This window comes from Moschus berezovskii, chromosome 8 (assembly GCF_049115385.1).
Source record: "Moschus berezovskii isolate FMDL1 chromosome 8, NW_MosBer_1.0, whole genome shotgun sequence".
Classification (NCBI taxonomy): domain Eukaryota; kingdom Metazoa; phylum Chordata; class Mammalia; order Artiodactyla; family Moschidae; genus Moschus; species Moschus berezovskii.
The window spans coordinates 41,059,250-41,073,777 of NC_142467.1; the positions used below are offsets into that span (position 1 = coordinate 41,059,250).

The 14,528-nt window shown below is 39.7% G+C and overlaps 1 protein-coding gene across 7 annotated transcripts in view; it reads left to right on the top strand.

The window, feature by feature from the left end:
* Nucleotides 1-14,528, top strand: part of EBF1 (EBF transcription factor 1) — a 419,723-nt gene that overhangs the window by 372,960 nt on the left and 32,235 nt on the right. For all 7 annotated transcript variants that reach the window (XM_055429599.2, XM_088838533.1, XM_088838534.1 and 4 more), the window contains exon 11: nt 12,975-13,063. In XM_055429599.2, coding sequence (XP_055285574.1) covers nt 12,975-13,063 — 89 coding nt within the window. The remainder of the gene's footprint in view (nt 1-12,974; nt 13,064-14,528) is intronic.

The window sequence follows — 14,528 nt, forward strand, 5'->3', positions numbered from 1 at the left end:
AGTTTAAAATCCATCTTTTACTGGACTCCTATGGTTGTGTCTTTGAAATATAGATCTGATTGTGTCTCTTCTGTGATATGGAACATCTTTAATAGCCCATTGTTACTCACCAGGTAGATTTCTTAGCAAGGCCCTCCAGGCCAATACTGTTAGTCATGGTTACCCTTCAACAGCCTACTCCCAATATATGAACTATGGTTTCCCCAAACTGGACTATCTAATCATATCTGAACACATCATATCCTTTTATATCTCTTTGCCTTTGCTCTTGCTGTTTCTTTTGTCTCAGATTCTTTCCCCACCCTTTTCAGTAGTAAAATCCTACTTGTCCTTATACGTCCAACTCAGACATGACCTCTTGGGTTTCTGTTTCCTTGACTCCAGTACAGATGATTATTTTTCCCTTCTCCTGTGCAGTATACTATTACTGCATTAGTAATGCTACAGTTTTGTATCTTTTTGAGTGACCGATTATAGTCCTGTCTTCCCTGGATTATAAACTCTTCTCGGGCACATCACAGTGCCTGGGAGAGTTTTCAGATGGAACCATCTCCTGGCTGGACATCACATGGAGAACTACGTCTGTGTTGTACTTCTCTCTCTCTCTCGTTTTCATTTTCTTTAGCACCTGGTTGTATATAGCAAGTACTCAATCTTATTGAATTAATTAAGCAATGTAAAACAACTCATCTCTGGGATAAAAATCCCAGTTGAATTAGGTATCTCCCACCTATATTTTGTTTCCATTTTATCACAAAATTTATATGGTTTTAAAATAATTATGTCCTATTCCAGATAGAGCTCTGTTTCAGAGTAACATTTGAGAGTCAGAAGTGGTGGAATTCTTTGAACTGTAATTTCCTATTAGTGTGAGTAGGGGAGGAAAGGCTGAATCTCAAAGACAAGTGAAGAATACGTGATGTTCCCTTTTAATTCTGCATTCTCATAGTGTAATTATCACATTGTTACAGAATTCCGTTTCTGTCTTTATGTCCTTCTAGCCTCTGGAGTTTCTTGAGGGTGGAGAATACATAAATATATCTAGTTATTCCTGTATTCCCCACATCTGCCCCTATTTCAAGATCATCTCAGGTATTCTGTTATTAGTAATAACAACTGCCTATTGAGGATTTTTCTGTGTGCAAAGCGTTACACAAATAGTATTATATCACATCTTCACAATACTAGGAGACTTAAAGAATGTGACTTTTCCAGAAGGCGCATAGCTGGTCAGTCCCATAGCCCGGATGATAATCTAGCTCTGTCTTACTCTAAAGGATTGGAACAGAGGCAGGAAGTGTGCTGTTAAAGGAATGCAAGTCAAATGAGGCTAGAGTAGGACATAAATTGGGACAAAAGTAAGAATTAGAACAGACTGTACATAGAGGGGTATACTGGGAGCAAGAAAACGTTAGAGGAGTACTGCAGGTCTAAACTTGTTAGAGGCCTGTCCTGGAGACCTCTTGGTTGTCTTAGCTAGGCTCTTCTATCAAAGAGGTTAAGCACAAGCCTTGGGAGGCAGACTCACTGCTCTTGAATCTCTGGCCTTTCACTCATTAGCTCTGTGGATTGAGGTGAAATGTTTAATTCCTCTAGGCCTCAGTATCCGTCTCTGTATAATGAGAATAACAATTACACTTCCCTTTAAGGTTTTGGTAAAGAGCAGATAGGTTAATCTGTATAGTGCATAGTCAGTCCTTAGGAAGTGTTAGCTGGTGCTGTTATTATATTAATAATTAGAACAAAAGACACAATGAATGCAACGGATCCTTGTAGCATCTTAGCATTTAATTGATTCTATGCTTCTAAGTAGTCCATGTTTCCTTAAACTTATGCACCAGGTGCCCCTGCAAATGTCCAGGGTGACGTGGGCTGTTTAAATGAAAGGAAAACAAGTGGTACTTTGTGAGGTATCAGACAAGCTACTAGTGCCAGGTGGTTCAGAGCTCAATATTAGATTGCACTGCTTTCCTTTTGATAGAATCATAACTTTGCTGAGTTTTCAGCAGTTGCTGTGAAAATCAGGTTGGAATAGAGAAGTGGGTATCAATGTCCGATCTTACTTGAAACTTTGAGAAGTTGTGCTGTGCTCAGTAGGAGCACACATCCCACGAGTAAGTTCCTGTGATGATTTTAGGATGAATTAAAAGTATTATTATATTATTTTTAATTTCCATTTCTTTTTTTTCAAAAAACTAAGCTATTAGGATATAAATGTTAAGATGTGAGGATATAAATACTAATCTATTTGGACCTAAGTAGTTAGTTAAACAGAATTGTTGGGCATTTCTTTTGGCTTTGTGAAAAAATTATTGAGATGCCTAATAATAACTGTGAAGGGAGAAAGTTCAAGAAGCTCTAGCACAGAAAATGAATAGAGATATAATACATTCAGGATGTGTGTTGAGGTTGAAAAGGTAGGATTCCAGCCTCAAACACTCAGGCAGAGCAGACTTTCTGGCTAAACCAAAGGCTAATGATAGGCAGTAATAATAATCACTAGGTTGGGTCAACACTGAAGAAGGCTGACTTCATTTATTTTATATCACATGCTATTAAGGTTGGAGTCCAGGCTGACAAAAACCTCTGGGCTTATCTGCAAGGCCATTATTAACACTCCACACAGCATACTTGTTACACGTTCTCTTTGAGTCTATTAGAATATAACCAAATAAGTACTTAATCCTCAAATATCCATTGGTCACAAGTACTCTCCTATCTTCTTAGTAGAATTAATAGGCTCTTTGCTATCACATTTTGGTCACTTTTCTTGGGATCTTTTTCTCCCCTCCCAATCTGTCTGCAGAACTCTGCTGTGACTTCGTCACCCGGCTCTTCTGAAGCCTGCCCACTGGCTTAGAGGAAGCAACTGTGTGACGGTGGCAGTAGTTTTTTGAGTTGTGATATTAACTGTCCCAAGTGGGACCGCAGCCCCAAACTCCGTGCTGTTAGCGCGAGGCACAGAGCGGGCTTTCTGAGCTTTGGCGCCTGACTCAGTGCTCTTCCCTGCTGAGAACTATAAGACGCTGGTAGCTTGTTCTAGGAGAGTAATAAGTATTGTTGTTTAACAATTGCGTTGTTGAAATTCAGCTCCACTATGTCTGACAGTATTTATCTAAAATACTTTCCCTGGTGCGCGTTCAAGTTCCAGTAAACCGTGTCTTATTGTGCGACCTTTTCATTTTCCAGTGAAAAGGGATCAGCTCGTCAGATAAAAGCTACAAGCCGGAGTACAGGAAAAATGCGTGCTCAGAAAATCCGAGCATGATTGAAAACAAGATGTGTTAAATCAATGCGGTTTATCGCCTGCCTATTCCCGGCAATTGCTGTTCTAAGCTCATTCTGAACACACACTGGATGATGAAAGTACAGTGTCAAGCACTCGCTTGGGTGGGAACACAAGAAAACATGTTTATCAGACAGGGTGGGTGATTTTACCCCCTTGATAACAGTTATTGTCAAAACTCTTTGGGAAGAAATCTGAAGAACAATTATAGAAGGAATATTACTCTTGTTATATCAGAAGATATGCCAGTAGGGAAGAGAATGATGGATTTACCTTTAAACATTAAGGAAGAAAGACAGAATGTGTTGGCCTCCAATTCTTAAAACAACAGCATCCATTACACACTGACAGCTGTCCTCTTTGCATTCAATTGAGCAGGTGTGGCTTTGAAACCTAATCATAAGTGATTAATTAAAAAAAGAAACTTCAAAATGGAAGAGATTGAAAGGCAAAAAAAAAAAAAAATCCTGGAGATCTTTAAGTTTCTGTTTGCTTGAGGGATTTAATTTCAGTTAAACTTGCATCATATTTGGAAAACTAAGGATCCTGGAAGGCCAAACTGCATATCATATGTAGTAACCGGGGCAACCTCATCAACTTCATCACAATTAGACAGCAGTACAGTTGTCCCTAATGATTGTACATTCACCTACTTCCCATTTTAGATAAGAGTATAACCCTCCAGGGCAAAAAGGGGGTATGTTTAAGAAATGCTCCACTTTTGCCTCTCATCAAAGATCTTCTAGAAAATACCAATTGGTTGTGGTAGGAAATAAGTCAGTTTAATGGATTTCAACAGCATTATGTACCTCTTTTTCTCAAAAGACAAATCAACTTTTGAGAGCACAGCTCAGACCAATAAGAAGAACTTCATGAGACAGAAAGCACAGTTTCTTAATCATTTGGGAGGCAAGTTTAAAATGCCAGGGGGGCTTCTCCAATAGATTTGTGCTTATTGACAGAGTGAGCTTTAAGAAATCAGGCCAAGTGCGTGTTCACCTGTAAGTCAGGAGTCCAGCACAAGGATTCCTCCTAGCGCTGCGTTTCTGTTGCACGGATACTTAGTTTTTAAAAAAGGTGCCATTTAATTGATTTGGTAGCTGGACTTGTCAATATGCTGCTAATTGAGATTTATCAATATTAAAATAGTTGTCTTTTTGGCCTAGTTAGTAGAACACTGAGGCTTTTGTTCTGATTCCTGCAGCCAGCTCTTCCTGTGCCTCAGTTTCTCTCCTTCAGGTTGGGAGTAATAAATTTTAACATTTATGTCAGGGGCATAGTAAAGGAATCAATGAGATAAGGTCTATAAAGCGCTAGGATATTACTGGGAAAAGGGTCTTATATGACCTCGGGGTGTGTTTGAAATGACACTTCTCCAAGCAATCATTGTGATCTTTAACATCTATTAAAAATGTTCAGAGGTCCTTATAACTTAGAGAATAATTGAGTTCAGGAATGAACTAATCTTAAAAATTAGTTTTCTTTTGCAGATGCCTTCAAAAGTAACCCATCGACAGGTACATTGGTATACATTTTATGAAAGACTGTTAGGAAATATATGAATCTAAAGTCTTGAAATGTATATATTCTTTTATCCAAGAATTTCTCCTGAATGTTATTCATTACAACACTTAAGCAGTGAAATTTTGGGGGAAAAATGCATTCCCACTAACAGGGAATTTATTGCGTAAGTTTTATGGACATCCATATAATATGCTACAACCATTAAAAAGAAAGAGATGGATATGAATATGTGTATAATCTGTATTTATATAAACCAATATTGTAAGAATGCCTGAAAGCCTACACACTAATAAATAGCAACCCACTCCAGTATTCTTGCCTAGAGAATTCCATGGACAGGGGAGCCTGGCAGGCTACAGTCCATGGGTTTGCAAAGAGTCGGACATGACTGAGCGACTCTCACTCACTCACTCAAAAGTTTATCTATTTTGGGGCTTTTCCCACTGTTTTGCATTTCTTTTGTATTTTTTATACAATAAGAATATGTTCCTTTTAGGAAAACAGTAAAGCTTTTTCCATGTTGGAAAACAAAAACAAGTTGCTCTTAATTCTTGCTTCCTGCTCTTGATTGCTTTCCCTTCTGGAGGAGTTATTAATTTCCAAATATATGCAGTCCTTTTAAAAGCATTCCAAGTGACAGTCCTCAGGGTCTTCCACCTCTCTCTCCCAGAGCCCGTGCATTTCTTCATACTGGGCTCTGATCCACTTTGCGGCTCCTATCCTCTCTCCAGTCCCTACCTCGCAGGCTCCCGGCTCCAGTCTCTGTAAAGAGAATGCAGCCACACAAGCCAGCTGTACCTCTGATGGGACCTACAGCAGAGAAAGGTATTACTTCCTTTGCTTTACTTTTAAGTCTCAGTGCTGTTGCTTCACATCAAGAGGTTTGAAGACTACAAATAAGAAATCAGAGCATGTTCAGAGCCAGTTTGGACATTTTTCTTTGGCTCCTCTATTGGTAAATTCTGCCCATGTTGGCTTTATCCTGACACCCTTCTGGTTCAGTGACAGCTTTCTGCAGTTCAGTGAGCCTCTTCCTAAAGCTCCTCTGAGCCTCCCTGGCTCCTGGGGCAGGGCGCCAGGCTGTGAAAGCATTTCACACTGAAAGCAGGGGCTCTGCTTGCAAGGGGTTTGGTGTTAGGTTTCTTAGGGAGTGTATCCCTTCCGGGAAGAGGCAACCTGGAATACCTGTGTGCCCTACATATTTAGGCGAGGGATGAAACATCCACGCGGCTGGGAATGCAACATGTTTCTTCAATAAGCATATTTCTGGCTCTTGTTTAGGTTTCTGGTTGATTTTGAGGTTTATATCTTTTCAAGTCAGTCTTAAAGATAGGTTCCTGAAGATAACTTGCTGTTTTATTGTTCACCTCTGGTTGTTAATTTAGTGACTGAGGGAAAAATAGGGCCATTATGGAACAAAAAGACTCTGCCTAACACATATGTAATAACTCTTATCCCCAGAATGGATCTGCCTTGAAGGGAAATGCTCTGCTGCTGTTCCCTTAGTTCAAATATAGAGTAGTCACCAGGGAAGCGTGGAGACCCAGGTGCTGGTTTTATCATTGCCTCTGCTATGAGGCCTTATTTATTACTTGGCATTGAGTCTAGATATTTGTTTGGACATTAAATGGCAATAGAATATAAATATTACCTTTCTAATATCTGCATTTCTTTTTATTTCCAGTCAAAATGACATCATGTCACACAACCATTAAAAAAAGGAAATTAAAACCCCAGAAAATATGTTAAAGCACTGCAGTGAGTCAGTGAGCCATAAAAGCAAGGGGACTCTGAGCGCTCATGTTGGAATGACACCCAAAGCGCTGTTCCCCTGATACTGGGGAACACAACTCTCTTGCCTTTTATTTCCGTTGTTTCCAGGGGTACCTATTCCAGAAGTTAAGGAGGACTGAGGAGTATTTTCTCTAAAAGGCAACTTGGCAAAGAGAAAACTCAGTTCTCATAGCTGAGAATGCATTTGTCTTGATTACACGATTTTAATTTGCAAATAAGTCCTCTTAAAGATTTTTATTTGATGTGTTTTTGAAGTGGATTAAAGAAATGACAACTAAAGGCATGAAAAGGCCACAATCCACATATTTTATTGGGATTGACTCGTTACCAGATGTTTAGATTGAGTTTTGTAATCTTGTCATTGTGAATAGTATATTAAATTTGCTTGTATTATTCTAAATTTTCTTTGCATGTGGCCACATGGACATTTGAACCCTGTAAATAGCTTTGTATAACCAGAGCTCTTCCATCTTGACCAGAACCTTGGTTGAAGCCCCAGGGGGAAGGGCTCTGTGTAGCCTGGTTCTGCATGGAAAGTTGCTGGTTTCCTTTAGTGGAATTGGAGATTGTGAGGGAACCCAGAGCCATATAAGCTGACCCTACGTAAGGCCATATGAAGTGCTTTGATGTTTTCTAAGCTATTATTTAACTTTTCCTTTTTGAAAAGTAATGACTCCAGTGTTAGTGAGCCTCCTTGTTGCATGGATCCTATGCTTCCTCCCAATACCCATTCCCCGGTATCCTGTCATAGCTGAGAGAGGACCCTGCTGAAATGTCAGCTGATAATCTGCCCTGCAAGCTTGCTCTGTTGTGTAGAGTCATTTAATCTCGACTTTTGTGCCTTGATAGGAAGTTTCAGACTTCCTGTATTGTCTGTATGTACACAGCTCCATGAGGTCGTATTAAGCTTTCTTGGCTAATATGTATCTACCTCTAAGAGTGATCAGGGCAGGAAATCTTGAATGCGAATATTTGCGGCTCTGCAGTAGTCTGACCAGTCTTTCAATCCACATGGCCCTGTGGAGTGGAGTGTGATCCTAGTGTCAGAGAGAGGAGCAGAGGGGTGACCCACCGTCTGACCATCAGGGAGGCAAGAGGAGGATGCATTGCTGAGCAGGAAGAAAGCCTGGCCAAGGGAGCTGGAGCTGGGTTACAACCCTACAATCATAGCAGTTCATCTCTCTTTAGGGTGAGATTATATACACCTCTCAGTTTATTTTTTATTTATTTTTAATTGGAGGATAATTGCTTTACAGTGTTGTATCAATTTCTGTCATACGTCAACATGAATCAGTCATAGGTAAACATGTCCCCACCCTCTTGAAACTTCCTTCCTCCTCCCACCCCATCCACCCCTCTAGGTTGTCACAGAGCACTGAGTTGAGCTCCCTTGCATCATACAGCAAATTCTCACTGGCTATTTTACATACAGTAATATATGCTTCACTGCCACTCTCTCAGTTCATCCTACCCTTTCCTTCCCCCCGCTGTGTCTCCAAGTCTGTTCCCTATGTCTATGTGTCTGCTGCTGCCTTACCAATAGGTTCATCATTACCGTTTTTCTAGAGCCCATATATATGTGTTTGTACAAGATACTTGCTATTCTGACTTACTTTACTCTCTGTAACAGGCTCTGGGTTCATCCACCTCACTAGAACCGACTCAAATTTGTTCCCTTTTGTGGCTGAGTATTATTCCATTGTATATATCTGTCACAACTTTTTTATCCATTCATCCGTCAGTGGACATCTAGGTTTCTTCCATGTTCTGGCTATTGTAAACAGTGCTGCAGTGAACATTTGGGTACGTGTGTCTTTTATTTTTAAGGGCTACTGTTCAGTTCAGTCGTTCAGTTGTGTTTGACTCTTTGTGACCCCATGGACTGCAGCATGCCAGGCTTCCCTGTCCATTACCGACTCCTAGGGCTTGCTCAAACTCATGTCTATCAAGTTGGTGATGTCACTGACATCATTTAAGGGCTTGCTGCTGCTGCTAAGTCACGTCAGTCGTGTCTGACTCTGTGTGATCCCATAGATCACAGCCCACCAGGCTCCTCCGTCCCTGGGATTCTCCAGGCAAGAACACTGGAGTGGGTTGCCATTTCCTTCTCCAATGTGTGAAAGTGAAAAGTGAAAGTGAAGTCGCTCAGTCGTGTCCGACTAGTAGCGACCCCATGGACTGCAGCCCACCAGGCTCCTTTGTCCATGTGATTTTCTAGGCAAGAGTACTGGAGCGGCTTGCCATTGCCTTCTCAGATTTAAGGGCTTATGTGACATAAAAGAGTTAATTCCTATCATCATCTTCTGAACACATGGGAGGTACTAAAAATGATTATAGAATCAATGGACAATTAATTATCTTGTGGAATTTTTTCCTCTTATTTTTCTTTTCCCCTGTTCCATGTGGCATCTTAGTTCCCTGACCAGGTATTTAATGCATGCCCTCTGCACTGGGAGCACTATCTTAACCACTGAACCACCAGGGTAGTCTTATCTTATGGAATTTTTAAAGTACCCTCATTGGTTCCATTTTATTATTCTGATTTAAAAATGGAAGCTTTTCATCTTTGGGATTATGGATTTTTCTAAACCTCTGAGCCTCTCTTTTTCTGTTACCATCTCTAGCTGATTTGGGATAACAGCCTCTCAAACCCTATTCAGAGTGTGGACTCAGTGTTTGGAAATCGGGGGCCGTGAGGGGCTCTCATCATTGCAATCCTTTTGCAGTTGACAATTTGTTTTTTCTTTTTACAACCTAAGATACTGATACTTTGTGACTAATCATGTCTGATTAAGTTTTATTCTTTCTCTACCGAATTCTCAGAATTGTCCCAAATTTTGAGGGGAAAAAACTGACTAGTTACGTTTCTTCTGGGCCCCCTGAGCCCTGTGCTTGAATACAATGAAGTCACTTTGTTGAAGGATTAACTTTATATTACATTCTTGCAGAGTAGATGTATGTCCCTAAGGTACGACTACCCCCACTGATGAAAATAAATATACCATTCTTTATGATTCCTCCCCGTTACCCTCTCTGTTGATTTGCAGAGAGTTTATGAATAGTCACATATTTATACAACTGGCTGAAAGTATACTACTTATTTTTCTTATGGTCTGTAATAACCTAGGCAAGGTTATTGAAGGGTATACAGACCCCTTTTAAGGCAAAGTTTCTTATGTCATTACTTTATACAAGCAGGTCAGATTCCATCTTGGGAACAATCTCTTGCTCTTAACCTTTTTCTCTGATTATAAAAGTAATATATGTTCATTGTGGAAAATGTATACAATGCACAGCACAAAGAGAAGGAAGAAAAACACTTTAAGACTTACTTCTTAGAACTACTGTTAAGCAGTTTATACACAGAAACCTTTTCTTTCTTCTCTGTATATGTTCATTAAAAAAAAAGTAGCCATACGGCAAAATGCTTCTGTGATCCGCTTCTTGGCATGGCAATATATTTTATGCCACTAAATATATTTTCCTATGTTTTCCCCAAAGCATTTCTTTTGAGGACTCCATCATATTCCTATGGGTGTGCCATAATTTAGCCATCCCCCTCCCTAGACTGTTAATCAGTTTTCAGGGTTTTATTTTTTATAAGTAACATCTTTATCAGATGGCCCTTCTCAATCGGTAATTGGTTTAATACTTTTCTTTAGTCAGTGCAGTCAGAGAAATCATCAGGCAACTTTGAATTAAGACGATGAGCTTTGCTTACATATCTTTCGTGTTATCTTTGTTTACAGCACCGGACAATGCCATCGAAATATTCAGTACCTAAATTGAGGGCAGGTTAATAAAAAATATGAGTGTAGAGCAAATCATAAAGGCATGGGAAATAAATTAAAAGCCTTTGTCCCTCTTCCTAAAATATTTCCCCTCACATAGCATACTTCCATAGACTAGATGCTTATTTTTCTTTGAATAATGAGTTTAATATATCTAATTCAATTACTGTTTGTGGCAGCAGAATGACTGCTCCTCAGCTCTTTAGCTATTAGTTCCATATGATATTTGAATCAGTTCTTTTAATTGTGGATACTGAATGTCAGTCATTCTGCTGTGAGTTGGTCCTGTAGTCAGAGAAAATACATCCTCCCCCTAATACATCAGGCAGTCGTTCAGTTAACAACCATGAGTTTTTTGACACAGTAGGAATTAATTCATTATGCAAACAACTGAAGGGGTAGGTCGACAAGTCAAGTTTTATTGGTGGCTTACACTGAAAAATAAAACCAAGAATTAGACTTTTCAGCATGCTGAACTATGTCTTTAGGTATTAAAATGATACGTTTAATTGACTAAAGCTGCTTTTATGGTTAAACATCTTTGTTGGCAATTAGCATTATGGGTGGGAGACATGTGATATACAGGTTAACCTAGGCACTCATTCCTGTTGCTCTTGTGCATTTCTTGATTAAATACTGGGGATTTTATGAGTCACAGCTTCCCTGCATAAAGAATTCTATGGCTTTTTCTCTACAAGTCTAATTTGAAAAAAGAATTCTTCTCAAGGGTTTAGAAAGTAATTCATAAAATGGGAGGAATAATAAATATTATGCCTTAACTCATATACTAGTATAGAGAGGTTTGGTTCACCTGGGTGTAATTTTAGTTAATTTCCGCAAAAGACAGATTGAAAGTTTACCATTTGGAAGTGGTAGTAGGGAGGAGGAGAACGTGTGAGAAATGGCTAAATCTCATATTTGCAAAAATGATTACATTATCTTAAATGAAAATGCTAGTTTATTAACAACTTCAACAAGCACCGCATTTGGGTAAAAGAAATCTTCATAAAAAGTTACCTAAAGTTCACTCCAACTTAAAATACACAAGTGAGGAAAAAGTACTTACTCTGATTTATATGTCTTTTGGAGATGTAATTATTGGCTTTTTACTCACCTATGTAAAACAATGTACTTTTGTAAATGGATTTCTGGCCACTTTATGCAGCCTTTTTTTCCCTTCATTTTTTTTTCTTACATAAAAAGTAAGCACTGTCAATCAAGGAATTTTAAGGTTTATTTCCTCTTTAGAAATGATTGATAGCCTTTTAGATTTACAGGTTGACAAGTTAAAGGGTTCTATTGGTATAATTATGTACTAAATTCACAGTCTTTCAATTTAAATGTCCTTTTAAAACCACAAGATTATCATACCTGTATTTTGAAAAGTGGGCCAGTCAGTTTGGTTTGGTATACAAATTGCTTCCATTAGCCTTGGGACCTATTTGAATTTAATACAGTTTTTTAAAGTTAGCAGTAGTATGAATCTTAGTTTTAAAATTTAGGTTAATGGAAATGCATTTTAAGTAAAGCATGTGGCACCTTGTTTTCTAAATGTATAGCAAAATGTCAGAACTACAAAGATTGTCTTTTTATTCAGTAAGGGAGAAACTATGCGTTTGAATACTTTGGTTACACTAAAAATAAAAGAACAAACCCCACACCCATCCATTACTTAGAGGAGATGAGGGATGAGGTAGAGGATGGAGCTGCCATCTTTTTCTGGTCAGGAAAGGAAGGCTGGAGACATTTCATATCCCGGGGAGGAACTTTGAAAATGATATACCAGAGTCCACTTTGTGGCGAGTTGAATTTAAGGATGCTTTGAAGAAAGTGTAGTCAATTAGGGTACAGAAAGGCCCACTATCTCCAAGTATTATGCTCTTCTTTTACTCTTTTTAAAAATTCGTCTTGGAGACCCAGCTGTTCTAAGCTAGTTGCTCCACGGGGGTGAGCCTTTTCCTGAAATAATGTTGATGCTGGCGCATCAGTCTGTCATCTTAGACGTGAGGGTGTCATATCAAGGGCATTTTCAATGCCTGTCTCTTTTCAGAGTCTCCCAAGGGTAGCACAGGCTTTGCATGCTGAGAAGATCCAGTCTCCTGTGCCCATCGCCACACTCTTGCTTAATTGTCACTGCTGGCATTGAGATCCTCTATCAGCTGAGGGCCACTCAATATTTTGTAGCTAAGTAGATACTTTTGCTGTTTATGACTGTAAACACCCCTGGACAAGCCTTCCAGTGTTTTAACCCAACCTTCTGACTAAAGGAAATCCTATAACCTCATATCCAATTCCATTTTACTCTCTACCTTCAACAATGTAAGAGATATAGAATTTGGCCAGAAGAGCAAAGTTCAGGACCTGCTTCTCATGTTCTTTAGAGTGAGTCAGTCCCTACCATGGTAAAGAGATGGTAGAAGTATTCAACAAAAGGGATCATCTGTCCATCATTTATGATCTAATTCAAAAGTATCAATGAAACCTTGTACTTCCCAGTTATTTCCACACCATAAGTGCTGCAAATCATATGCTGCTTTATTTCCTGAAATTGTTCTAATTGTGTGGCTTCTTCTTTGTAGCGCTCAACGAACCCACCATTGATTATGGTTTCCAGAGGTTACAGAAGGTTATTCCCCGGCACCCTGGTGACCCTGAGCGTTTGCCAAAGGTAGGATACCTTCTCTTTGGTTTGTAGTCTCTGGAGATGTGGGCTTGGATGATTGGCAGAAAACTTTGCTACTGATAAAATTTCATAGAGAAGCAACTCAGCATTTCTGTGCTTTATGTATTTAGTACAAAAAGGTAAGGAGTAATCAAAGTAATAAGCACTCATGTGCCAGGTAATGCTGTACTCATTTGTACTTGGGTCATTGTCCATACATGCTAAGTTGCTTCAGTCATTTCTGACTCTTTGCAACCCCAAGAACGATAGCCCACCAGGCTCCTCTGTCCATGGAGATTCTCCAAACAAGGATACTGGAGTGGGTTGCCAGGCCCTCCTCTAGGAGATCTTCCCGACACAGGGATCAAACCTGTGTCTCTTAGGTCTCCTACATTGTCAGGTGGGTTCTTTACCACTAGCACCACCTGGGAAGCCCACTTGTGTGATTTCTTTCTCTTAAAAACCCTTGGAGATTGGTACCATTACCACCTCTACTTTAGAGAAGAAAGTAACTATATAGAGGTTAAATCAATTGCCCAAGGTCACACAACATGTAAACTGCTGAACTGAGATTCAGATCTACAAAGCTTGGCTCCAAAGTCCAGATTATTAATCATTCTATCATATCATTTCTCAAGAAGAAACAGAATATTGCTTTCTACCCCCATGACAATCTTTACTTATTCCTGGTGAGGGGAGAGCAGCTAGAGCTCAAAGGAAAACATATTGGCAGATCTTGCATTTGTGTCACTGTGACATGAGCCTCTTCCCTCCAGAAACATCCCACCTAAGACACAATTGGGAGACATTAAACAGAAATTCCAGTCAGAGTGATATATGTCATACAGTGATCTGTCATTAATTGCCAGTGCAGAAAAAAGGAAATGCATGTCTATTGGTTTCTCTTCTATACTGTTGTCAGTTTTGAGATATTTCAATCTCTGTACCCAAGGAAGTCAGGCCATGTGTAGGAGATATTGCTATATACAACACCATGCATAACAGAAAACAATAGCCACATTTAACAAAAGGACAACCAATGCTGTGTGAGGACTCAGAGGAGAGAATGCTAAATGCTAAAGAATGTCAAAGGGCAGGACGATGCACAATGAAATTTCATTGACTACACAAGCCACAGTAAGTCTAGAGATATGTCATCTCCAGGTCTGTTTCCCCTTGTAAAGAACTTACAAAAATGAAATTGGCATCCTTCCTGGCTCAGCAAACTTCTTTAGGTGATCAGTTCATCATCACATCTTACCTGTGGGGTCTGCTGCATGGTGGGGCAGGAAGGGCCACCTGTCAGAATGGGCCTTGTCCAGGAGAAAGTTACCCCACCCCCTGAAACTGATGCACAGATGTGAGGGGCTGGCAGGGTGGTGAGGGGCCCTGCTTGCCAGAAGAGAGGAAGAACTGTGACAAGCAAAGTCTGACCTCTCCTAAACCTAGGGAAAGAACTGCAGAGCCTTCA